This window comes from Canis lupus, chromosome 10 (genome assembly GCF_011100685.1).
Source record: "Canis lupus familiaris isolate Mischka breed German Shepherd chromosome 10, alternate assembly UU_Cfam_GSD_1.0, whole genome shotgun sequence".
In the NCBI taxonomy this organism is placed as follows: domain Eukaryota; kingdom Metazoa; phylum Chordata; class Mammalia; order Carnivora; family Canidae; genus Canis; species Canis lupus.
Window position 1 is genome coordinate 22,116,650 of NC_049231.1, and position 26,768 is coordinate 22,143,417.

The 26,768-nt window shown below is 63.5% G+C and overlaps 1 protein-coding gene across 1 annotated transcript; it reads right to left on the reverse strand.

The window, feature by feature from the left end:
* PRR5 (proline rich 5 (renal)) lies at window positions 1–26,046 on the reverse strand. The gene is given in 8 exon segments (NM_001204407.1): window positions 1–476; window positions 1,160–1,295; window positions 5,073–5,213; window positions 5,564–5,655; window positions 9,522–9,579; window positions 10,870–10,918; window positions 16,011–16,091; window positions 25,636–26,046. Coding segments are annotated over 8 exon segments (1,170 nt in total). The 5' UTR covers window positions 25,773–26,046.
* Window positions 26,047–26,768: the final 722 nt, after the last annotated feature.

Below are 26,768 nucleotides of genomic sequence, written 5' to 3' on the forward strand. Positions count from 1 at the left end.
TCACACAATGCTCTGCCGACCCCCGGCCCCCTCGAACTCCGATGCGCCAGAGCCACGGGCCCGGCCAAAGTCAATGAAGATCCCTTCCGAATCGGAGTCCACGGATTCCAGGATCTGGTCCACCAGGTTCTCTGGACTGGAGGAGGGCGGGGAGCCGTGGGCCGCGCCTGGGCCAGGCTCAGGGGGCTGGCTGGGTGGGTACAGTCTGCTGGGGCACGGCCCCGACTGGGGCACCGGAGACGGTCTGAAGGCCCCGGCGGGGCCCTGGCCAGGCGAGTCGGAGAAACCCTGGGGCTCGGGGAAGGACGTCATCTCCGAGACCGAGTGCCTGCGGATGCCAGGCCCACCGGCTGCTGCACCCTCGGCCTCGTGCTCCGCCACGGGGTTCAGCAGCGGGGTGTTGTAGCTCTTGGAGCGCACCACGGGGTTCTTGGCCAGAACGTCCCCTGAGCGGGAGCGGCGCAGGAAGTGCTTCTCTGCAGAGACAGACAGACGAGGTGTTAGGCCCGGGAGGCCAGGGGCCGGGTGGGCAGCAGCCACTTGGCAAACCCAGGCACCCGTGTGTTCCAGGCCCTTCCTGGAGCCCCTTGGACTCTCATTTGCTTGGTCCCTGGTGGTAAGAGCCCACGTGGTTGGGGCTTGGTCTGTGGAGACCCCCCAGGGCCAAGAACAGGGGCCGGGGCACAGCAGACGCGGTTTACTGAGCCCAATGAAGCAATGGGGCATGTGTTAAAGGAGCCACGTGGCTGGCTTCTGCCCTTCAGGCCAGGCAGCCCCACCCCTGCAATCCCCAAACAAGCTGGGTTCCTTGGGCTCTGGGCCTTTGCACATGCTTGTGCCCTCTGCTGGCCAACTCTTGACTTTCAGGACCGAACTCGGATGGGACCTCACTGGGAACACAGAAGCCTCTGCCGGGCTTTAGGGGAGTCATCACGTCGCCGTGTGTGGCGTCGGCCTACCAGGTCCCTGCACACAGCAGGGCTGGTGAATGCTTGGGACCGGTCTGTGCCTGACAGAAAAGCCCATTCCCAGTGGGATCTGGTTCTGGCCGTCTATTCCCTGGGGGGCCTGGATGGCTGGATTCCCTGGGGGGCCCGGGCAGCGGTGGATGGGGCCAGAGGTTACCCAGCTCCCCGCCCACGGCCCAGTCAAGCCCTACCCAGGATGCAGGAATGTGTGAAGGGGCCCTCGCTGGAATAGAGGCCGTAGGTGCCCAGGTAGGGTGACACCACCTTCTGGATCAGCGTCTCCAGCCGCAAGTAGTCCTTGGTCACGCCCCGGGACTCGTGCACCCCCTGCAAGAGAGGGAGGGAGGAGGGTGGTCGCCGGACAGCCTGTTCCTCGCCTGCCCGGCCCAGTCAGACTGAGCTCAACAGTCACCACCAACAGCCAGACCCCCGGGTTTCTGGCCCCCATCCGAGCCTGTGGTGACCTCCCTTCCCAGCCCTCCTGAGTCGGGGTGTCTGTCCCTCCCTGCTTTGACACCCTCGAGGCTGCCCTCTGCACATGGCAGCTGGAGTGGCCTGAAAGATTGTGACACCCTGTGGCCACACCAGGTTGAGAAACCTGTACTCTGCCCTTCGGAAGAGAGTCCCCCAACCCCAACCCCAACCCCAAAGCCACGCACTGGCCTCCCAGAGGCTCTGGGCAGTCCTGGGGGACGCACCAGCTGACCTCACTGAGCGACAGCAGCACCACCCTGGGGGCCCTTGCTCCTTGCCCCAGGGAGGCTGCCCCCCATCCTCTCCACACTGCCGCCCGGCCCTGCCAGCTGTCCACCTCCTCCCTGACCCCCCTCATCCGAGCTCTGAAGGGAGCTCCACCTCCTCTGGTTCCATCAGAGCCAGAGCCTGAGGAAGGCAGCCGCCCGGAGGACAGCCTGGGTGTTGCTGACGGGGTGCAAGCTGGTGCCCCAGCATCCCCGGCAGAGGGCTGGCACAGTCGGGCTCCAGTGAGCGCTCACGGAGTCACTGTCTGAAGGAATGAGGGGACAACATCCCTCCCCAGGGGGCTGCTGCTGGCTCACAGCACATGACACCCTTAGGACGTCAGATGACAGCTACAGACAGTCACACCGCCTACGAGAGACCCACAGACTAAACGTAAAGGGGTGAGGGGTGCCTGGAGGGCTCTGTCAGTGAAGGGTTCGAATTCTGATTTTGGCTCAGGTCACGATCTCAGCGTCATGGGATCAAGCCCCTCACTGGGCTCCGTGCAGGGCAGGGAGCCTGCTTAGAGTTCTCTCTTTCTCTAAAAAAATAAATAAAAATAAATAGAAGCAGAGGGTTGAGAGCCGTGCCACGCTGATGGCAGTCTCAGGAGGGCAGGAGCAGCCAAGTTACTTCAGACAGGGTGGACTCTGGCCCAAGGAGCGTCATCAGGAGTCACGAAAGTCATGACATAATGATACAAAGGTCAACTCTCTGGGATGGCATGACAACCCCTAAGGTGCCTGCACCTAATAACAGAGCGTCCGGCCAGGTGAGGCAAACTGCTAGAGCCACGGGAGGGGCCGTGAATCCACTCATGGTGGGGGACCTCAACCTGCACGGAGACAGACCAGTGGGCAGAAACTCGGGAAGGACACATGGAACTCAATGCTACCCCCAATTGACTGGATCTCATCACCAGCAGACTGCTCTCCCCCGACAATGGCAGAACACGCATCCGCAGCTCCCGTGGGACACCTGCCAGGTCTGGCCACGTTCGGGGCCGTGAGATACACCTTCACACATCGACAAGGACCAAAATCCTACAGTGCCTGCTCTCAGACCACAGGAGCATGAAGCCAGGACTCAGAACAGGAAGACAACCAGGAGATCCCCAAATACGTGCAGATGAAACAACTGACTTGCTTTGAAATAACCCATGGGTTGAAGAAGAAATCTTAACAACTAAAATGTTTCTGGTGAGGGATGCCCAGATGGCTCAGCGGTTGAGCACCTGCCTTCGGCCCGGGGCCTGATCCTGGAGACCCAGGATCAAGTGTCCCACATCGGGCTCCCTGCATGGAGCCTGCTTCCCCTCTGCTTGTCTCTGCCTCTCTCTGTGTATCTCTCATGAATAAGTAAATAAAATGTTTTGGGTGAAATGAACATGAAAACACAGTGAATGCACTGGAGGCCGTGCCCTGAGGGAAGCTGTAGCATCAAATGAATATACTAGGACAGAGAAAGCCGAAAGCCAATAATCTAAGCTTCTATTTCAGGAGACTAGAAAAAGGAAGAGCAAACAAAGTTCGAAGAAAGCAGAACAAATATAATAAGAGTAGAAGTCAGCGAGCCGAAGACAGGAAAGCCTCAGAGATAATCAACGCAACCCCAAGCTGCTCCTTGGAAAGACCAGCAACGTCTCTAAGCCTCCAGCTAGGCTGACTAAAACAGAGGATGTGAATCCCTAACAGCAGGAACGAAAGAGGAGCCATCACTACAGACCCCAGAGATCTGGGCAGTGGGGTTCTAAGTTGCCATGCAGGACCCCACGTTCCCGGGAGCCTCCTCCACCCCCAGCAACAGTGGCAAGGATGACCACGATGCTTCCGCTCAGCTGGGCCATTCCGTGAGCTTCACACTGCTTCACTCCTGAGACCTACAAAGGATGTCTGTCTCTGCCCCTGGGTGCACAGGAAGAGAATGGGGGACCAGGGGCTGCATGCCTGGCAGGCACTCCGATGCACAGTTGCTGCCCCGGGGCCTGGGAAGGAGAACGGTCACTCTGCTGGAGAAGCACAGGGAGCACGATTGGTCCCCAGCACATGCTCACCAGCAGCTGTGACATTAGATCCATTTGGGACGGGAAAGCAGTGGGGACAAGGGCACCGGGGGCATGAGACAAGCTCCTTCAACGTGCAGGCCGGGCAGGGAGTGGTGCAATAGCACAGGCGTGCGGCCAGGGCTGTACCCATGGGTAGGGGGTGGGGGCAGGAGGGCAAGTCTTGGAGGCCGCAGGGCCAAGCCTGGGAAGCTGTGTGAGGCAGAGAGGCCACCAGGGGGTGGCACTGCCCCAGCCTGGCCCCCACCTACCTGTGTTCTTGGGATCAAGGTGGGACCCCCTTCCTGGTTCTAAATCTCGGTCCAGCCACTGAGTTCCCAGAAGTACCACCAGGGGCTTTACACCGGGTTTAACCCCCTAAGTGCTGGAACGTGCCCTGCAGGCAGGCGGTTTCACTGTTGCACAGGTGAGGAAAGAGGCTGAGACACAGTCTTGAGGTCCCATTTCCACCCAGCCAGGGGCCCCGAAAATCCTTCCAAATCCGTGGCAGGCCCGGCACCAGCTCCCACCCAGTACAGTCCATCGACCCCTAGACCTCCACATTCTTCAGCCCTTCCCTGCTCTGGAACCTTCACTGGCTGCCCCAGACCCCAGACCAGCCTCGCAGACCCTACTTTAGAAGGGCACCCACATGCTCGGGGGATACAGAACACTGACCTGTCCTCGCCTCGTAAGATGCAGGCGAGGACAGGCCTCATCAGCCCTGGATGGACGAGGACTCTACACCCTGCCTGTACCATGGGGCGGCTGACGGTCCCTAGCCTTGTCCCGCCACAGTGCGGAAACTGCGGGACACTGTGCCCATCACGGGGCCGGAGATGCGGCCGTTCGCAAAATGCCATGTTTGCGGCACAGGCTGGTGGCCCGTCAGCCCCTCTGCGGTCTCAGGCAGGCCACTCACTCCCAGGGGCTGGAGGGTGGCCGCCAACACCTTGCAGCTGCCGCCTTCTTGAAGCTGCCCTGGAGGGTGAGAGCCACTTGCACAGAAACCTCTGGAACCACCGTGGGGAGGCGGCCAACAGCCCCGACGACGGACTGGAGCGGGGCGTGAAGGCACGGCAGCCCCTGCCCATGAGGGACACCCTGGGCTCCCCAGGGAACCAGGTGGAGGCCAGGCCTGTCCTGAACGCTCACCTTCCCCCAGCACCTCCCGGGCTCCACCTGCTTCCCTCTCCCCTCACAGGTTTTTCCTGAGAAGCATCCCCACGGATGTGCCACGTAGACCCGAATGAGTCTCAGGCTCTGCCTCTGGGGGGCCTGGCCTGGTGCCCGGAGACGCGCCTCCACGGGCCCCCACCCACCTGCAGCACCAGCAGCATCTGGACGATGGCGGGGGGCACGCGGGCGTGGGTGCGGGCCAGCGCGTCCTCCAGCTTCACGCTCAGGGTGATGGTGTTCCGGAAGTGCAGCAGGGCCAGCTGGCGCACCGACGGCTCCTTGCCCTGCAGACAGAGTGCCGCGTCCCCCGCCCTGCTGCCGTCACGAGACCCCTGCCTCCCCCCGCATCCACAGGTCCGGGCCCCACTGACCCTCGGGGCCCCCCTTCCACCTCGTCCCACTCCCTGGACAGCCCCGGTCCTGAGGGGAGGCTCCTGCCCCACGCCGAGGCCCTACTGTGTGCTGGGCAGGGCCTACCACGCACTGCTCAGGGCTTCACGGGCCTGTACCAGGGGAATGTCCTTATTTCCCAATTGTGGGAGGGAAACTCGTTCTGAGACGCCCAGGGACATGCCCGTGACCGGGTCGGGCCATGACCTGGGTCCCGGGTGTCCCGCAGCTGGGGGCCCCTCACCTGCACCGGGTAGAAGATGGCCTGCAGCGTGGGCAGCACGTCACTGAAGAAAAAATCCCAGGTCTCTGCCAGCGAGTCCAGCAGTTTCTGTCCTGTGGGCACAGGCAGCCGTCGCTGCTCACCGCCCCTACCCCGTCCTCTCTCCCGTGTGCAGGAGGACACAGGAGCTGTGGGCCGGGCTCCAGGCCTTGGAAGGCCCCCCACCCCCAGCACTTGGCAGCCCCATGGCCTGGGGTCCGCTGTGTGGCCTCCCTGTGCCTCAATTTCCCCGTCAATAAAGCAGGACAGTGCAGGGGCCAACTTCCCAGGGCCACGGGGATGAGGTGAGCTGTGACAGGGTCCCCGTGACGGGGCCCAGGGTGGAGGCGGCACTGGCTAGCACTGGCTGGAGGCTCCCATCCCCTTCTCAGCCTCGTCCTCCCCTCCCCCCGAGTCCCATGTGACCCCCCAGCAGGCGGGGAGTCCATCTGCCCACACCGATGTTTACAGAGCACTGACGCTGGGCACCGGGGACCTGTCACAGGACGGGGAAGCAGGACCTCGAATGGCGTTGTCTGCCCGTGGAAGGAAGGGGTGACTTCAGTGGGCAGATGAAAAGACAGAGCCTCTGAGATTCAGGTCTTTTTCCTCCAGGGCCCTGGTCCCTGTCACCCTGGGCTGCCCGAGGTGGGATCTGGGGGGCCAGGGAGATGGCGTCCAAGAACAGCATGTCCCAGGTAGGGCAAAAGCAGACAAGTGAAGAGGATGAGGCAGGGAGAGCTTCCTGGAGGAGGTGCCATCCAAACTGATGGAGGCGGCTGGGTTTGCCAGGATGGACACCCTCAGGGTGGGAGCCGCACAAGCAGATGTGTGGAGGGCAGGCCTTTGGTCAAGCTCTGGGCGCCTGTGCAGCCCCCGAGGGAGGAGGACACAGGCTGGCTTTGGGCTCCCCCAGGAAACACAAAGTGCAGAAGCCTGGGCCCTCCCAGCGGGGATGAAGCCCTGCTGGGTCTGGGATAAGCAGGTCCCGGCTCGTGTTGCCAAGGCCCCTGCTGCGAGGTGGGACGCCCCCCCCCCCCGGAAGCCAGGCTAGTGACCGGCTAGATAAAAGGGGGTGCAGGGGTGTCTCTGGGTGAGGGGGGTGAAGTGCCACAGGCTGGCTGCCTCCCCAAGTACTGCTCGCAGGGGACAGCCTCGAGGCTCCCAAGGGACCCGGGGGGGGGGCAGATAAAGGCCTTCGCCTCCTGTCTTACTTTCTTTGGGCTCTGGGCCCCACACCTTCCATCCACAAAGGCCCAGATCTGTGGGGCTGCGGGGGCTCCGCGGGGCCCAGGGGGCGCCCCAGGCAGCCCATCCGACGGTGGCGGGGCCTCCGTGTGCGGCCCATCCGCTGGCACCAGGGCTCTGGGGCAGCAGCCAGTCCTGGGGCCCGCACCTAGCTCCGCAGAACCCGGGAGGGGTGGGGGCCGCCGCCCGTGGAGCTCTGCCCGTACAAAAGTCCCTTCAGGTCCCTGCCACCCCTGGCAAGAAGAAAGGCGGCTCAGTTCCCGGGGCCGGCCGTGGGGTGGCTCTGGGCATGGGCCAGGCCGCGGGGTGGAAACGCTGCGGAAAGCACATGTTGTCAAACACGGACGCCAGGCCCCGTCAGAGCCGCACGCTGACCGAGAGGCCGGGAAGCACGGCCTCGCCCACTGGCTGCGGTCTCCCGCGGGCTGAGGTCTAGGGGCACCGGCGAAGGGGCGGCAGGGCTGTGGGGGGTTACAGTTTCAGGTGGCACAGTGCTGGAGCCCTCTCTGCTCGCTGGAGGACCCCAGGGGAGTCCTGCGACTGGAGCCTCAGTGTGTGATCCTCTGACGACGGGCGTGATGACCGTCCTTGCGCGCACAGGGCGGCAGGCTCGCGGAGAGCAGGCCACAGGCACGGCCACTGGTGGGCGCAGCTGGGCCGCGTCCGTGCTGAAGCTCAGCAGAAGCCAGGTTCTCATCCGTCTCCCTTGATCAGCCGGGGAGGCCGGAGGGCACCAGGCTGATCTTGGCCCCGGTCTCAGCCCCGTGATGACCACAAGGCAGCAGAAAAGGCTGCAGCGGGGGCTCCGAGGAGGCCAGGCGGCCAGGAGGACGGCCCGGAGGAGTCAGGGCCGTGGCCACTGTGCGGTTTGGCCAAATGGCCTATAATAGGCTGGGATTCCTGCGGGACGAGGGAGGCCCGGGCCTAGGGCCTGGAGCCTGCAGGAGCCCCCGAGCTCCTCCCCAGAGTCCTGGAGCATCTGACAACCGAGGAGCCATCCTGGGGGCAGCCGGAGCCCACTCCTGTGAGCCACGCTCCAAGACCACAGACCCACATGCAGCCCCGGAGGGAGACTCCAGGTCTCCCATTTCCAGGAATCACTGGGCCCGGGAGCTCATGTCCAAGGCCCGGGTGGAGGCTGGAACGGGGTAGGCGGCAAGGTCCTGGGGCTGCCCACAAGGCCCCCTGTCGCCCTCCAGCAGAGGCACCGTTGAGGACACTGCTGGCCACAGGAATTGTCTCGAGAGCTGCCCTGGGAGCCACACCGGGGCAGGAGGTGGACGGGGCAGGCTCCAAAGGCCACCCCTTGGGGTGTGGTGCTGGCTATGTCCCCACGGCATGGACTGAGGGGGGCCGAACTTCCTCCCGAACAGACTGCGTTTTGAGGCCTGGCTCTAGGGCCACCATTTCCGTGTAGTCCTCCCTGACTGCCAAGACGGAGCTAACCTTTCCTTCCCCGGGCCCTCCCTTCAGCCTGACGTTCGGCATGCTGAACTGTCACCGTCTGGCCCACATCTGTGTCCCTAGTTGGGCCGTCGGTCCCTGCCAGGCAGGGCTGGATCTCCTCCATCTCCGAGCCCCCAGAGGCTACCTGGGGCCTGACCCGTAGTGAGCAGGCGGGTGGGGCCCATCCAACCCCACAGCGCTGGGATGGGGACGCTGAGGCTCAGGCCTGTGGCGGGAGGGCAAGGGCAGGCCAGGCCCTGTGGCTCCCAGACTGGGGCTCCGTGCCCGTCCCTGAGGCCTGGGGAGGCTGGACGGCGCCGGCACTCCCCGCTGGTGGCCTGGCCGACACAGCCGCTGCAGGCGGGCTCTCCTGAGCTGCACAAAGCTTCTCTTCTCTGAAGATCCCGGCTCCCCTGGGCCAGAGCCGGTGGGTGGCACAGGCACTTCTGGAATGTGCCAAGTAAGGAGAGGGGCGTGGGAGGGCGTCTCCACCAGGTGCCAGAGCCTCACCACCCTGCCCTGCTGGCTCAGCTGCCGCCTCCTCCAGGAAGCCAGCCTGGGCCTCTCCCTCCCCTCCCAGGCTCCTGTCTCCGAGCCTCTGCCCGATACAAGGAGGGGTATAGGAAGCGCAGGGGACATGCTGCCCTGAGTTCCTCCGCTGGCCAGGGGGTCCTCCTCTGTGCTGTGGGCTACCACCCCTTCACCCTAGGATCCGAGTAAACTCAAGGAAAAACCTGAAGCAGTAGTAGAACCAGGCTGGTGCCTCAGTTTCCCTGTATGTGCAGTGGCTACAGTGATGCTATCTCCTTGGCCCGGACGTTGGGGATCCAAGGAGTCAGCAGCTGGCCAACACCCAGGACGGTGGAGCACAGAGCGAGCAAGTGCCTGGTGTAGAGAAGACGCTCAACAGACGCTGGTGGAGCCTGAGCTCAGCACGGGGCCTCGCACGGAACAGGCCTCAGCACAGGCTCCTGGGTCCCCGGAGATGTTGCTGGGACGGGGTTCAGGCGCCAGAGGCCCCGGGGCAGTGAGGGGAGCCAGGGCCTCCACCCGATATCTCAGCCCTCCTGGGCTCTATTGCAGGGGTGCGGGAGGGGGGATGCTCTTCCCAATAAGGTTCCCTCCTAGGATCAGATTCTGGCCTGGCTGCCCTGCTGCCCCCCACCCCGAGCCCTGGGGCCACAGGTCAAGCTTCCCAGCAGCAGCACGGCCCACACTCGGTCCCAGCTGCGGGGCCACCACTCACCCTCATAGAAGCGGATCTTGTCCCGCAGAATCACCATGCCTTTCGTCAGCAGCTGGTTCTGGAAAGCACGCACGGGGTGCCGTTACCGCCCCGGGGCTGCTGGGGGCAAGCAAGACCCCCAGGAGCCCCCTAGCTGGCAGCCGAGGCCCAGGGGGCAGGGACTCAGCTGTGCCCGCCACCCCCCAGCTCGCCCTGGGAGCACAGCGAACCCCCCAGAGGCCCGCTGCGCAGGGCAGGTGGCCACCTTCACGTCCCACCATGAAGGAAGGCCCTCCATGCAGGCGGGCTGCAGGCCAGACATCCTGGCCTGGGAACCACATCGGGGACTTGAGGCCCAATGTGCCGGGTTCCCGCTGTCACGCCACCCCAGCGTCACGGCCACTCATTTGAAGCGTCCAGAAGGGGAACGCTTGGACACACGGAGTGGATGGTAGCCGCTGGGGGCCGTGGGGAGTGGCGAAGGGGGGGCGGCTTGGAAATGTGGGGCTGCTGCTGGGGGCAGTACGTTCTGGAATTAGTGGGGTTAGCACCCTGAATGCCACTAACTGTATACTTGAAATGGGCGCTGCATGAGTGTCACCCCGTGATAAACCTGTCATGCTGAAGAACCAACCCTACAGCTGCATGAAGTGAGGCCTTGCACTTGGAGCCCACCCCAGGCAGGTGGTGTGAGCCGGGCAGGCAGTTCCAGGATTTCACGGGCTTTGCGGGCTTTGGACCAGAGGAGCTGTGACAAGTGTCAAGTACAGCACAACCTGGGGACTGGGGGCCTCGCAGTGCTGATGCCAGGCCAACAGCATCACCATGTGAGCTCAGGGCACTGGGGCCATGCTGTGACACAAACGTGGATGCTCGAGAGCCCACCCTGCTATGCCAGGGGATGAACGACCCGTCAGAAAACCAACCCCAGGGGCACCTGGGTGGCTCAGTGGCTGAGGCCCTGCCTTCAGCCCAGGGCATGATCCTGGAGTCCCAGGATTGAGTCCCCGCATCGAGGTCCCCACGGGGAGCCTGCTTCTCCCTCTGCCCATGTCTCTGCCTCTCTCTCTGTACCTCTCGTGAATAAATAAAATCTTTACAAAAAAAAAAAAAAGAGAGACAGAGAGAGAGAGAAAAGAAAACCAACCCCATGTCTGCCATGAGCCAGGGCGCGCATGGCACGAAGACTTCACCTGGATTGTTATTAACCTTCACGATGCTCCACGTGGGCTAGACAGGGAAACTGAGTCACAGTGGTGAGGTGGTCCTGGGAACCAGTGCTCCATGTACCCACCAGGAACAGGTGACCCCTGCCCCTTCTGGCCAGCTCGGAAAGCAGCCCCAGCCCCGCGGAGAGCAGACCACCCACCTGCAGGTACTCCGTGAAGAAAGACCCCAGCTCTGTCTTCAGCAGCTGCCTGTGGGCCGGAGGGGACACGGGAGTGAGGGACAGCAGGGCTCGGAGCCTGCACGGCATGGGGGGGGGACACGCCCCACCTGTCCCCACGCAGCGGGCCTCTGTGCGGCTTGCCCCAGGCTCTCAGGCACCTGCCACCATTTCACACAAGAGGCAGCTGGAGGCTCCCCAAAGGCAGAGTGGGGGCCATGGGCACCCGTTACGTTCTCGGGGGACACAGGCAGATGAGGGGCTCCAGCTCCTCAGCTCCATCCCTCCCCCTGCAGCCGCTGCACAGCCCCTTCCCCTCCCTCCATCCTCCGGTCGTCCTCCCCAGGGCATCTTCACGCGGCTCCTCCCATGCTCCACCCTCAGCAGGCTCAGAGAGGTCAAGTGACTCATCCAGGGCCACACAGGACACACCAAGCTGGGCTCTGACCCTTGTCCTTTGTACTCAACGTTGACAGCTCTGTGCTGCACACCTCTGGGGGCTGAGGGAACGGCGGGTGTCCTGGCCCAGACCCAGCACAGCCTGAAATGCTTGGGCGCTGTCAACGTTAGGCCCACCTGTCCTCTCCCTCCCCCTTGGAGCTGTGTGCACTCGTGCACACCTACACTCGGGGGGGGGGGGGGGGAGGTACCAAACTCACCTCCCCCCCGTACCCACTCTGTGGCTGCTCTGGTCCTCAAAGGCCTTTAGGGGCTGCAATGCTTTACTTTCCTGAAAGTGGGGACCCCCAGGACTGGCTGTCCCCCGGGGGGTAGGGGCGGGGGGATAAGTGTAGCCCAGAGGGCAGGTGGTTCGCGTGAGGTAACTAGCACCCCAGCAGCTGACCAGCAGTCACCCCTGGAGCTGGGGGCTTCGGGCAGGATCTGGAAGGTGCGGAGGCACAGGGAGGGGCCACAGCCATGCCAGGCCAGTCACGGACCGGAGCTCTCGACAGCTAGATGGGTGGTACCTGTGTGCCTGGTGGGACGGTTAAGGACCCCAAGGGTCAGTGCACCTGCAGCCGTCTGGAGGCAGCCCCGGGGCCCCGTCCTGCACCCCTGCCCGGTGGCTTCTCTTAGCACAGGACCAATGTCAGGTCACTGCCCGACGCTGTCCCCATGTAACGGTGAGGTTAACGGGGACGACGTTCACCGGGCTGAGCCCCACCGGGACAGCAGGGGGTGGAATGTTGCGCTGTGTGAAGCCAGTGACCCCGTGGTCGGCCCCCAGCCACCGTCCCTCCACCTTCTCCCAAGTCAGGGCTTCCAAGGATAAAATGTGACCTGAGCTCCTGTCATGACCCCGTGTCCAGGCTCAGTATCTATCTCAAGGTCCCCACGTGACACAAGGGGCCGCTCTGGGCAAGAGCAGAGGGAGAGGCTTCTGGAGCAAAGGGCAAGGAGGGAAGATCTTCTTTTAGGCCCAAGACTGAGCCTGGGTGAGTCCCCTCCGCGTGTCAGGGGCCAGAGGGCCAGCCCCCCCATGCTGCCAGTGCACCGTGCGAGGCCGGGCAAGGCTGGGTAAGTCCCCTCCCCTGCCTGCATTCCAGAACCCCGGGGCCCAGGACACCCTAGAAGGTAGAGCAGGAGGGTGCGGGGTGTCAAGGGAGACCATGGCTTATCCTTGGTGTATACAGCAGGTGCTCAGTAAAGCCCTCCTCACCCTCTCCCTGGCCCAGTCAGTCGAAGTGAGTATGAGCATGAATGAATGACTGAATGTCTCCTTTAGGGCCAAGCAGACCCTCTGTCCCACTGCTGGCTGCCCCGAGCTCCCCACTACGTGTGCCCCTGAGCAGGGGCGAGGGGCATGGGCAGCCAAGCACTCTCATTTGTGCTCTGCCCACCAGCTCTCCCAGCTGCAGATGAGGGAAACCAAGCTCATTCCACAGATGTGCAAACTGAGGCCCCAGGGCCAAGTGGTGAGGTCACTGTGGGTTCTGCTGGTCACACTGCACCCGCACCCTTAGGGGAGCCTCCAGGCAGCCTACGTACCCGGACACCACCCTGTCCAGACAGGTCTGCAGGTGCAGCGGCAGGGGCAGGGGCAGTGGCACGGGCAGGGGTAGGGGCAGCGGTAGGGGCAGGGGCAGTGGCAGCGGCAGGGGGAGGGGCACGGGCAGGGGCAGGGCAGCCGATCTGCACCCCAGCCAGAAGCCCAGGGGGCAGCAGGAGGGGCCTCAGGGCACAGCAGGTGGCCAAGGTCCTGCCCTGGGGCTCACACGCCTCTCGGGCCCCAGGCAGACCAGGAGCTGCCTGAATGCTGCAGGAGAGGCCACCCCAGGCAGACACCTGGGCAGCAGTGGCAGAGTCAGGACGGGCTCGGAACGCAGAGCAGCCTGAGCCACGGGCCTTTCACAGCTGAGCACAACCAGGCACCTGCGGCCTGATTCTGAGGGTGGGGTGTGCGAGGAGTCCTTCGGGGGCAATGCCGTCTGAGACGCAGCAGAAAGACGTGTCCTCTGCAACCCAGAGGGACTTAGTCTCTGTCTGGAGAAACTATTTTGCAAAGTGTGTCTGTTCCGGGGCAAAGGAATAAAAGGGTCAAGAGAGAGGCTGGATCAGCAGCCTGGATGTCACCCAAATCCACCCTGCACGCTTTAGAGACCACCACCTGGGACGTGAGAAGACAGCCCCCACGGGGGCGAGAGCCCAGTAAGGGTCCAGATCCACAACATATAAAGAGCTCCCGCAACTCAACAATAGGAAGACATATCACCCGATTTACAAATGGGCCAAGCGGACGTTTCCCCCCAAAAAACGGGTGGCCAACGGGCTTCTGAGATGTTCCTGTCATTAGTCATAGGGGAAATGCAAACCCAAACCACAAGCCGGCACTTCACACCCACAAGTAGAATACAAACGCCCAGAAGTAACAAGTGCCAGTAAGAAGGCGGAGGACTGGCCACTCAGACGCCGCTGGCGGGAAGAGACGCCGGTGTGGCCGCTGTGGGGCACCCATCCCACCCTGGGTCACCCAGAGAAAGGAAGCCGCCCGACCACACACAGCCCCACCCTGCACGTTCATGGCCACGCCTGTGTTACAGCCCCAGGGGGCAGCAGGGGCCCAGGTATCTACCACTAGGTGAATGGAACCACGAAAGGCAGTGTCCCTAGCATGGAATGTTATTTGGCCACAAGAGGGAACGAAGTATGGCACAGGGACGCCCCTGTTGCTTAGCAGTTGGGCGCCTGTCTTCGGCCTGGGGCGTGATCCTGGAGTCCTGGGATCGAGTCCCACTTTGGCTCCCTGCACGGAGCCTGTTTCTCCCTCTGCCTGTGTCTCTGCCTCTCTCTGTGTGTCTCATGAATAAATAAAATCTTAAAAAAAAAAAAAAAAAAAAACATGGGGAGGGAGGATGATGGCCAGACACCAGGGTCCTGTGACTATTCACCCCCCCTGGATTTATTTAGCCTTTCCCGGGCAAAGCCAAGGAGCACCCCCACCAACCTGCCCACCCACCCGCGAGAACAGAGGGGAATGTGCGGTGACAGCATCAGTGGCTCTGGTCACGGGGCCCTCTCGTGGGATCAAGGCTGATGACTGATGACATCATGTGTAATTAAACGCACTTGATGGAACGTGGCCACGTGCTGGAGAAGGGCAAGGGGCAGTCCCAAGGGACCCACGGGCCCCAGGGTCAGGGACTCGAGTCCCAGCTCCACTGACCAGCCCTGGGAACCCAAGTGACATGCCGTCTCTGCCTCAGTTCCCCCACCTGTAAAACGGCGACAATCAGGTCTCCGCTGCTCGGGCCGAAGGCGTGGGAAGCTCGCCAGCAAACCCTTGACGGAACTGTTGTGAGCATAGTGAGTTAAGGACGCCCCGCACGGAAGGTTTGCGCGGGTTAGAGACGCGCTCCCCGGACAGCCACGGGCCAGGAGCTCCACGCCTCCCGTTGTGCCCGGCCGCCGCCTGCCCCTTGGGGGAGGGTTCTGGGGCTGGAGAGGGGAGCCTCTGTGCCCCCCAGCTCCCCAGCACACCCCCCTAAGGGAGGCCGCCGCTCTGTGCTCGCTCCCCAGGGCTGGGGATGGGGGCGCACCACCTGGAGGGGGAGACAGCTGAGAGCCAGACGGGTCGTGACCACGGTTTCTGCCACCAGACGTGGGGGTGGGGAGAATGGGACACACGCTGGCTGCTTTGTGAATTTGGGAAGTGGTCTCCCTCCTTTTTGTTTACACATCCAGCAGATTCCCCAGGTTTGCCACGAACTCCTATCTCCCTCAGCGGATGCATTTGAGGACGACGGGGCTCCTGGGGCCGGCCCTGGGTGGCCCAGATGAGCCCCCAGAAAAGCAGGGTCCCCTGATGGGTCGCGTGTAGGGGCCCTGGGAGAGGCAACGAGCTCCTGCTCTGTGACTCCAGCTGCCCCTTCCCCCACCTGGGCCTCAGTTTACCTGTCTGTAAAGGTCCCTTCCTCTCCGCTACACTGGGCAGCGGTGCCCTGTATGGAAACGGTCCCTGTCCCAGTGATGCTTTTCTCCCCCTCTTGAGCTGATGAGGAGCTCCTCTCCCCAGATACTGCCATGGGGACCGGCAAGGGCCGGGGAAGGAAGGAGACAGCACGGGGGTAGGAAATCCCTCCTCGGGGCAGCTGCGTGACCCTGGGCAAGTGTCCTGACCCCTCTGAGCATCACCTCCTACACCATGAAGCAGGGCTGACAGCACTGGCCTTGCAGACCTCTTCCCCGGGGCGGACGGTGCTACGCTCACACCGGCAGCTCGGAGGGGCCGGTCTGTCCCGGGCTCCCTCAGCAGTGCTCACCGCCTGGCCACCCACAGGAAATGAGGGGCGTTCGGCTGGGCTGGAACTGCCCTTCCGGGAACAACACTCCCGTCATTAGGCAGGTGGGTCCTTCCTCTTTAACAGAATAATATCCTTCGTGATGTTCGCCACCCGCGGGGAATGTGGGCGTCATCTGGAGCCACTGACCAAGGCCCACCCCGCTTCCCCTGAAAAGAAAGTCCTCAGGATGGGTGGGGGTGAAGGGCAGCCAGGGCCTGCGGTCGGGGTCGCTGCCCACTGGGGTGTGGCCGGGGGGACCAGGGCCTGGCTGCGGCCTCCACCCAGGCGCTGCCTCCCCCGCCACTCGCATGCCCGTGACGCGACGGGACGCTGGCCACTCACCGGACGCCTTCGTTGAGGCTGAAGAGCTCCTGGTCGGGCAGCCCCTTGCGCTGGAAGACAGCGATGACCCCGTTGTGGATGCTGCAGGCGGGAGAAGGGATGGCGCTGAGCCCCGAGACCCCTGCCCACGCTCGAGGCCTCCCCTCCCTGGAACAGCCCACGCTGCTCAGCTCAAGAACAGATGTGGGTCTGCTCAGAAGCGGGTGCCCGGCTGTCCTCGTCCCCAGGGCCTCCACTCCCATCCTGACCCCATAGTCCCAACGTCCCCAGGGCCTCCGCTCCTGTCTCGACCCCTACCCCAGCCTCCCCAGGGCCTCCACTCCTGTCTGGACTCCTAGCCCCAGCCTCCTCAGGGCCTCCGCTCCCATCCTGACCCCACAGCCTCAACATCCCCAGGGCCTCCACTCCTGTCTCAACCCCCAGCCCCAGCCTCCCAGGGCCTCTGCTCCCGTCTCGACCCCTAACCCCAGGCTCCCCCCCTAGGAGCTCTTCGGGAGCCTGCACACACTCTGCCCTCCTTCCTGTGTTCTTGAACCCTTTCTTCCCAGGGGCACCCTGAGATCACCCATCCCACCCTGTAACGTAAGCCCAACACGGGCTCCTGGGTGCCTCTGACTCCCAGCATCCCTGAGCACCGAACGCTCGTATTATCTGCCCCCCCCGGGGAAGCTGCCTCCAGCCACAGGACCTTGGCACATGCCCTTTCTGCTGGTTGGTCCTCACCCACGTCCGTTATCTATTTCCTTTAGATCACGCGTCACTGGCAGCCTTGCCAGCACTTGGTGGTGAGCAACCACACTTTTCTGTGTGGTTTAACTTGTTTCCACCGCTATCTACAAACCCCAAGGGCACGGGGCCGGTTGTTCATGACCTGCCTGTGTAGACCCGGCGTCTGGCCTGAAGGAGGCTTGCAGGCATCTGGGGAGAGCTCCTCCTTGACTCTCCCTCACCCTCCAAAGCAAGTCGGTCCTGAAGGTCGACCCATGTCTACCTCTTGCAGCTCCCCTGTACCACCCCCACCCCCCGCCCTCCCTTCCAGCCAGGGCTCCTCTTCATGCGCCTGGACCTGATGACGCCAGCCGGCCTCCTCACCACCTCGAGCCACTTCCCTGATCAGGGTCTTGCGAGGCATCTGCTGCCCTGCAGATACAGCCCAAAGCCCGGACGTGGCATTCAAGGCTCGTCAGGAATGGCCCCTCCCCGCATTCCGGGGCATCATACACTGAAGCCTCAGAGGGGGGACCTGCCAGCCACCGCACCTCTGCGCTTCCGCACCCGCTGCCCCTTCTGCCTGGAAGGCCCTTCTCCCTGGCTATGAGGCAAGTAATACACTGAAGACTCGGCTCAGAAGCCACTTCCTCCAAGAAGCCCTCCGGACCCCATCCTCCCCCCACAGAGACTCCTATGCTTTGCTGATTCACTTTCCCATTAGCAAACCCCCCCCCCCCCCCCCGCCAGGGTGAGCACCAGGCCTGGGTGGCTCTGCTGCCCTCCCCTCTAGAACCCAGTGCCTGATCTAAAGCCCACAGACTTGCTGCTATGATTCTTGGGGTGGAGGGGCCCCCAACTTTGCAGACGGGGAGACAGAGGCGCATAGAAGCCAAGTCCCCTGCGGGAGGGCACAGAGCTCGCCAGGCGCCCCCTCCTCACACCGGGCAGGTGTCGGCAGGGCTGGGGCAGGGCCCTGCGTCCCAGGTGGGGGAAGGAGGCTCCGAGGCGTGCGGGGTCGTGCCCAGGGCCCACGGCCGGTCCAGCTCCACCAGGACTTATGAGCTTCTCGGCAAGTGCTCACCAGCACCAACACATCACGGGACCCGGGGCTGCTCCGGGCCTGGCATCGCAATGCCACTCATTTGCGTGTCCAAGACACACATCCTCTGATTTCCATTTCTGGCCTGTGAAAGGGGGTCATGAGCAGGCTGGCCCCCCACCCCAGGCCGCGGTAAGGATGGGGCCTGGCTGGGGCCGACCCTCAGGGTACGGTCCTGGGGGGATCGTGCTCTCCTGGGTCGGAGTCCCCGGTAGACCCAGGCCCAGCACCGTGTAAGGCTGCTCCTCCTCTACGGCTAAAAACGATAAAAGTCCGCCAGGAGGGCTGCCCGGAAGCCAGTGGTCCTCCGGCAGCTGCCACGCTGGAATCCCAGCAGCTGCAAGCTCGCTGCCAGCCCTGTGGGGGTTGCTGGGTGGTCTGGGGCCCAGCTGCTCCTGGGGCAGAGGGGACCAAGGTCGAGGCCCCGAGGTGGGAGACAGCCGGCGCAGGCTGAGCCCTGGGTGGCCTCTCCGTGGCCCTCCGCCTCTCCCTTCAGGTCCTTCAGGAGGGACCCCAGCCCCGAGGTGACCCTCCACCCCAGGGCTCTGGATGGCAAGGCTGGCCCCTCGAACCAGGTCCTCCCTGAGGCCCTCAGAGCATCTGGTGCCCTGGGTGTCACATGTGTCACCCCTCCTGCCTCAGGGCCTCTGTCCCTGCTGTCTCTTCCTCTCTACACTCGCCCTCCACCCACCCCGAGGACCTCAACCCCACCCCCCCCAGGTCGGTCCCTCCTCCCTCATACCCGTCTTGCAGAAAAAAACTGACCTTGGCGGTCATTTCTCGGGGAGGGAGGTCTATGTGCCTTACTGTTCTCCCCTGAGCCCCAGCCTTCCCCGGGCGCTGCACCCAGAGTGTCAGCCAGCGAGGGACGTTATCTCCCTTGGATTTTTCCTACACTTGTATCCCAGCAGCCCCGGCCCCACCCCAGGGGCCACCCTGAGACTCCGCTTCCCACACCCGCTGTGACCCCTGGCCACCCATGCCTCAGCTTCCCCATCTGCACGATGGATCCTGAACGCCAGCACCCAAAGGAGACAGTGCCCGGGCAGCAGCCTGGCCCGCCAGTGATGCCCGCTATGGCATCTGCAGCAGTGACTCTGAGCAGAGGCCTGTCCCCAGAAGCTCCCACCACAGCTCAACCATCCGCTCTGTGGTTTTCTCCATCTCTTGCTTCTAACCACCACACAGGGGGCCTGTCACACCCCAGGCTCTGGAAGGAAATGCTCAGGGTCTGGCAAGCCAAGGGACAGCCCAGGATCGCACGCAGCGTGACAGGTGGCAGAGCCAGTGAGCCTGGCCTGTGGTCCCCACGGTCCCCCTACCCCCCTGCGCTGGCCCAGGAACTGCCTCCCACCCTGTGCCTGGCCAGACGGGGGACGGGGGTGTGCGGACAGGCAGGGGCTGTGCTTTCCATCCCTCTGCAGGAACGGGCTGAGGCTGCCCTTCCTTCCCAAGTCCAACTTGGGCAAACAACAAAAATCCTTGCTGCGAGCCATTCGGGGAGAGGAAGGGTGGGGAGCAAGAGGCCCTCATGTGACTTATCATCCCCCCAAAATAGAAGTGAAACCCCAGGCACCACGGGTCGTGGCCTCCCAGCCAGAGGTGGGCAGGCCCAGACGCAGGCCCTGGCAGATGGTCCCGTGGAAACCACAGGCGGCCCCTGAGGGCGCTTCCGGAGGAGACCCAGCACTGCCTTGTGGAGCCTGTCCCCCTCCCCGGTGCGTCCCAGCATCTCTTGCCTGGGCCCAGGTCAGTAAGTGGTAAAGGGGAGAAGGTGCGAGGCCCCTGGCAAGGCTCTTGGGTGCCCTGGAGAGCAAGAGGCCCAGGGAAGGGAGGGGGCACAACGAGACTGGGAGGGGCAGGGCGGACTGCAGGTGCCTGGGGGCACCTGCCTGGGGACCCCTGGTTTGGGCTGGAGCCCATATGGGGCAGCAGGGTGAAGGGGGCCCCACATCCCCCTGTCACTTTTCCCAGCGCTGCCCACGTGCTCGCACAGGAAGCCCCAGCACAGTGAGTGGGGACCGTAAGGCCCCTGGCAGGGACCTGGAGGCACAGCCCTGCCTCTGTCGGGTGCCCACCCCGATTCAGGCACGGCCTCCAGAGGCCTCTGCCAGGTGACCCCAGCAGGCCGGCCCAGACCTGAGCATGACGGCCACATCCTCAGGCCCTGCACCCTGGCATCCAGGCTGGGCGTGTCCCACCGGCCACGTGGGAAGGGATGGTCAAGTGAATGAGGAAGGGCGGGGGGGGGGGGGTGCCGGGCTCCACTGGGCCCCCCAGGCTCCACTCCTGCTGCTGGCTGCCACCCCACCCGACATCCGGGGCGCTAGTCCTCGCTCTTCTCTATCTACGCCTGTCCTTGCCGGTACGCGGGGGTCATGCCTGGCCCTGAGAGATGAATGGGGGGGCCACCTCTGCTCCAGCTGCCCCAGGAGCAGCCCACTGGCCTCCTCTTCACCTCCAGGGGAAAGGCACAGGAAGCAGGCAACTTGGAATCCAGGCCCTGATGTGACCCTCTGGAAACGGGTGACATTTTCCAGGCCTGTGCCAGCTTCCTCTGCTCCTCTGCAAACAGGTCCCACTCACCCCCTGCTTTCAGCCCACCTGGCTGCAGATGCTCTAACAGGGCTCCTGGCCAAGCAGGAGGGGCCCAGGCCCAGTGCACTCCTCCCTGGGCACCTGGCAAGGGGCCTGATCCGCCAGTCCCGACTGCAGGGGGCAGAGTGGAGCACCTGCATCCTTGAATGGGTGCCGGGGGCTTCACAGCCCCCCCTTCCCAGCTGTGAGGGGGATGCCATGATGCCATGGATCCTCATGATGCCATGAGGGGGATGCCAGATGAGGGGTTCTGGATGCCATGCTGGGGAGGGCTGGGGTCGGGGGCCAGGGAGGGTGGGGGGGCTGGGAGGGAACTGCAGGTGGGAGAAGTATTAGCGTCAGAAATGCCACAAACAGGGACACCTGGGTGGCTCAGTGGTTGAGCGGCTGTCTTAACTTCAGGGTGTGATCCCAGGGTCCTGGGATTGAGTCCCGCATCGGGTTCCCCCACAGGGAGCTGTGTCTCCTTCAGCCTGTATCTCTGCCTGTCTCTGTGTCTCTCATGAATAAATGTATAAAGTCTTAACAAAAAAAAAACAACAACAACCCACAAACAGTGGCTTAAAACAACCCAAATGTGTTTCCTCACATTCCTGAAGGCCAGAAGTTCTCAATCAGTTCCGCGAAGCTGAAATCAAGGTGTTGGTGTGACTGGCTCCTTCTGGAGGCTCCGGGGGACAATCTGCTTCCTGGCCTACTCCAGCTTCTACAGGTGCCCACGTTCCTTGTCCCAGCCTTGTCCCACCCAGGAAGCATGGTGGCACCTTCTATCTCTGCTTCCATCCTGCCATCTCCTCCCCTCGCTCTGACTCCTGTGCCTCACTCGCTCTCCTGAAGACCCCTGGGATGACACTGGGCCCCCATCTCGAGATCCTTAACTTCATCACACCCGCAGAGTTTCTGCCTTTGACATATTCACAGGTTCTGGGGGGCAGGGGTGTGGACAGCTTTGGTGGCCGTTACTCTGCTGACCACACCTGGACTGCCTAGGGGGAGTGTGGAGGCTCAGGACCCAGATCCATCAGGCAAGGCTGTGGGAAGTGCGCCAAGCACAGGCCCTCCCAGCCCCCTCCAACCCCATGGACCACCCCGGAGCCTCCAGCCAACCTCCTCTGGCCCCTCAGAGACCCCTGAGAGGTGCTGGTAGACGTGCAGGCTTTGGAGCTGGCCCTGGCTTAGAACCCAGACTCAGTGTGGACCTGGGCCCCATCTTCTCTGAGACTCAGTATCCTCCCCTGTGAAATGGCGCCAATGAGCCCCACCTTGAGGGCCGCTGGGGAATGACTGGAGCGCCGCTGGCGGGGGTTTGGTCAGGGCCCAGCTCAGCTCAGGGCCTGCGCATGGCCTGCGCGGCTGCAGAGTGCATAGCTCTGGGGGCCTGGCATTGCTGGGAGGAGGTCTGTGTGCAGAGCAGTCTGCAGGGGCTGGGCAGGCGGCCCTTGCCCAGGACGGGGTAGGGTGGGCTGTCTATACCCTCCAGGTTCCTACCACCAATACCCACCTCTCTCTATCCCTGGGGCCATGACCTCCAGTTAAACCTGGGGTCAGATCCCAGACCCTGACATTAGCATGAGATCTTGAGCAAGTCCACCCCCCCACCTCAGTTTCCCTATCTGTAAGCTGAAGATAATCATCCCAGCCTTGGAGGGAGAGTATGGGGAGAGAGGGAGTGTCACATGCAGTGTGCCTGGCACCGTGTGGGCACATACCCTACCTACCCTACCCTACTTGGGGCCTCCCCTCCCATACCTAGAAGGTGGGGTGGGGGCTGGGCTCTCCAAACCTCAAGCATCCGGGCCCAATCCAGGGCTGAGCTTTAGGGAGCTCCTGCTCGCCCCTCGCCCCTCAGCTGGCTCCTCAGCTCAAGAGCATGACCTTCATGGAGCTAGAGGCCCCCCCACCCGCATGGGGTCCAGACCCCATGAGGAGCCAACTGGGGCTGTCCAGGAGGAATGCATGAACAGAGGGGGATACGACCTGCCAGGTCTGAGCCCTGGAGGGAGGGAGAGGGAGGGGGGGCAGTAGGCCAGCGTCCCGAGGCCCCCAGCCTGAGAGTGCTACACAGGTACACCTATCTGGGGCCTCGCACTCGGCCTGGCTCAGGGGGCCTGGCTCAGGACAAGCCCGCCCAGTAGAGAAGTAGGGGCTGAGGAAACAGCCTTACCAGTGGGGCCTGTGTGGGTCACCCACACAGTTCCCGCACACCTAGGAGTCAACATTCCGGAGGAAGGAATGAAGCACAGGGGCCAGCTACGTGGTCAGCGCTCACCTGTCTCCCAATTTATCTCCTTCCAGGCACTAAACAAGACCTGTGGTGACCTCATTCCTTTACTTGTGTCCCTGTTTATCTCCTGACTCCCTCCCCCAACTCCGGGCCCAGGAGGCTGTTCTTTTTCTGCTGACTCAACACCCTGGGAGCCGCCCAGCACCAGGGAGTGAACAAATGCATGAGCAACTGAATGAATGAATGAATGAATGAATACTAAGTGAATGCATGGATCCTATTCTCCTGAGAACAAGCTTTGTACTTTTGCCCCACATCAAGGTGAGGGAAGAGGCACAGGAGATTTAGGGGGGTGTGCCCAGGGTCACTGTTGTGGGTTGAATAGTGTCCCCTAAAAATTCCTGTCTTCTGGAAACACGGTCTTCACGGATGTTGGTTGGGTAAGGATCTTGAAACAAAAACCATCGTGGATGAGGGAGGCCCTAGAGCCAATGGCTGGTGTCCTTAGAAGAGAAAGGAGAGCGAGATTTGGTCACAGAGACCCAGGAGAGGCCACACGAAGATGGAGGCTGATGGCCACGAGCCAAGAAGCTGCCGGGAGCCAGAAGAGGCCGAAGGATACTCCCCTGGGGTCCTCGGAGGGAGCACAGTCCCGCCAACACCTTCGTTTTGGACTTCTGGCCTCCGGATCCTCTGTTGTTCAAAGCTACCAAGCTCATGGCAATTTGTTACAGCAGCCCAGTGACACTAGTATGGCCACACAGATAAAAAGGCCTTGGACTCCAGGGGAGGAGCCCACAGCTTAGCAAAGCAGGCCCTGACAACCGACACAGCTGTCTGGCACGAGGCTGTCATCCTGGGGACGCTGCAGGGAGCACTGCAAGAAGGGGGTGGGCGGGCGGGCAGGAGAGACCTGAGCAGAGCCCCCCCTCCCCCCTGGCTCCCACTCATGGATGGGCAGAGGAAGGCGCTTTGCTTCTCCTTGGCTCTGTACCCCCTCTGCCTGGGGAGGAGGGAGCAGGGGCTCTGGCTCTGCTGTGTCCTACATGGGTGACAGTGACATGGGCAGGTCTGCTGGGTGCTCTGTGCCCCCTGTACATGGCCAAAGGGGGTGGGTGTGGGGTGATAGAAATACCTCCCTTGCCAGGGAAAGTGAACCAAGAGCCATGAAAGGCCAGGCACCCAGGAGGAGTGCAAGACGGCAGGTGGGAGCAACCATGTGCCCAAAGGATGGAAGACTCAAGCTGTGGGAGAGGAAACGTGTTCTTCTGAAGTCTGGCAGAGGCTGAAGCTCTAAATCCCATTAAGTGGAAAGCAGTGGAGGGACTCAGGTGGCCTCTGTCTGCAGGCACCTCTCTGAGCGCCCCAAGACTCAGAGCTGGCCTCAGGTCACACGGGCGGGTGGCCGTCTGAGCCCTTGAGCCAGTCAGTGCCCAGCCAATACCCTGGCCTCCGTCTGGACAGCCCCAGCAGGAGATCCCAGCTGGCAGAGAGGAGCTCACAAAGCTCAGTACCCGGCAGACTCCTGAGGGCCCCCCCAATCCCATCCCTGCAAGCTCACGCCAGCATGAGTTTGGGCTTGCGGTGTCTTGCGGCGTGAGTTACAGAGTACCTACTATGCGCAGAGCACTGTGCGGAGGGTTTCAATGCATGTTTGCATTTAATCCCTACAACAGCCCCATGAGGTGGACACTCTCATTAGCACACCTTATGGCTATGCAAATTAAGGACCCCAGAGGTTAAGCGACTTGCTCAAGGCCACGCAGCAGGGAAGAGGCGGAGCTGGGACCGGAACTAAGTCTGTTGGGCTCCTTCCACTAAGCCAAAGTGGAGAAACGAGGGGGCTACCTGCACCTATCTCCTGAACTCTGAGATGAGAGAAATCAACTCTTGAGACACTGTGCAGTCAGTAGGGTCGCTGAGATTCCCCAGTGAGAGTCCTTCCTTCCCTGTCTCCCCATCAGCCCCGTAAGGAGGAAGGCACATGAGCCCACGGACGTAGGGAAACTGAGGCAAACCCAGCCCCAACAGTCTGCAGCTCAGCAGGGACCCGGAAGACCAGCGCGTGGACAATGGGGTCCTACCCAGCGCACAGACCAGGGTCTCCGGCTGGCAGCCCTGGGCCCGCGATGATGCTCACGAAGCTCTCGATGAGCAGAATACATGTGTGGCCACACTGACAGCCGGGTTCCTGGGGGGCCAGGACCACAGCCAGTGCAGCTGGCAACACTTCACTGCCAGGTGTGCCGGGCAGTGGGGAGGCATCCTAGGCCCCCCTGAACAGCCTCCCCCTCCCACCCCCCCCTTTCCCTTTTGGTAGAAATGTCTACTTTGAAAAGGGATCAGGAGCAGCCAGGATGGGGACTCTCACTAAATAAACCATCTCTTTTCCGGATCCCAGCCCCACTCTTCAAACAAAGCTTGGGGGTGGGGGGACTTCCCACGCCCCTGCTGGTCTGGGAAAGGCCCCCGGGGGGTGGGGGGGAGGGTCGTCTCAGGAATGCCAGGCAGCTGCTGCACCCCTGCTGACAGCTGGGAGGACCAGGGGCCGCTCCGGGGAACTACCCGCCCACCCCTCTCCGACCAAAGGGACCTTGACTCCGAGACAGGAAGCGCAGCGGCCACCCACCGACTGCGCCCTTGGGGCTCGTCTGCTCATCCGCGAAATGGGAAAAATACTTCCTGCTCCATTTACCTCCGGGACTGCCCTGAGCACCGGGGCGCAGACGGGGAGACCCCGGGGCCGACCCCGGGGCCCACCCCGTGGCCCACCCGCTGGGCGCTCCGGGGCGCGCCCCGAGACCGCGGGCCCGTCCCTCCCTTCTAGAAACACGTTGCACTAAACTTCCCCGCCCGCCCGCCCAACTCCGGCGGGGCGAGTTCCCTGCAGACCGTGCGGTGCGGCGGCGCCCCGGGCTCGCTTCCCCGCCCGCGGGCCACTGCCCCCCCCGCCCCGCGGGCGCCGGGCCCGGGCCGGGAGGGCGCGGCCTTACCTGTTCCAGGTGGCGTTGGCGCAGGCCCGGCGCTGCTGCGTGCCCCGCTCGTCCGCGCCGGCGGCGGCCGGCTCTCTCTTGCCCAGGTCACTGAGGCTGGGCGAACTCATGAACTTCAACCTGCGGAGAGTCCTCATCGTGACCCGGGCGGCCCGCGCCGCGCCCACGCGCGCCCCGCGCCGCGCCCTGCGCCACGCCGCGCCGCGGGCCCCGCCGGCACTGCGCCCTCTACGAGGAAACTTGGGCGAGAGCAGGAAGCGGAGCGGCCCCCCGGGGTCCCGCCCCGCGCCCGCGCCTCCGCCCCGGGCCCCGCGCCGCCCGGCCCGCGGGGTTAATCATTGCTCCGAGCGGCCGCAGCCCCGAGCGCCAGGAGCGCGGCCGGCAGCGCGGACCCGGCGCAAACGGAGGCGGGGGCGGGGGCGGGGCCGCGGCGAGGGGGCGGGGCCGGGCGGGGCGGGGCCGGCGAGGGGGCGGGGCCGGCGGGCGGGGCGGGGCCTCCTTGCCGCGGTGTGCCCTTGGGGCGCGCCTGGACCCTCGGGTCCTGCGAGGGCCACCTGGGCCCACGGGACGCCAACACGCGTGGGACGCACACCCCCACCCCGAGCGTCCGCCCCGAGCCGGCCGCTGCGGCCACACGCACGCAGGGCGCTCGGGGCCTCCTTCCTTTGCCAGTGCTTCCCCAGAGTCACCCCTGCCTGGCATCCCCGCGAAGGCTCTGCCCACACAGAGCCCGCAAGGCCCTGCCGCGTGGACACAGACTCCCAGGTTCGCATGAAGACCTGGTGGAGACCTCCGGCCCCCTTGGGGCACCCCACCCCACCCCACCCCACCCCAGCCCAGCCTGGGCCCGACCAATCCTCCTCCTCTGGCTGGAGGGCTAGCCACACCCGGGGCTGCCACGAGTGGCCTGTCCACTGCAGAAACCAGCAAAGCTGTCGCTCCGCCTGCCCTCCGGGTATCAGGGATGGTAAAAACAAGTGGGTGCCCTAAGACTTGGTGGCTGGGGACAGTGACCCCAGTGAAGGAAGGGCAGGGCCCTGGTGCTCTCCACACTTCACACAACACCTTTAGATGCTTGGTCTCAGATCACTCTCCCTCTATGATGTAGGAATTCTTTTTTTTTCTTAATAAAT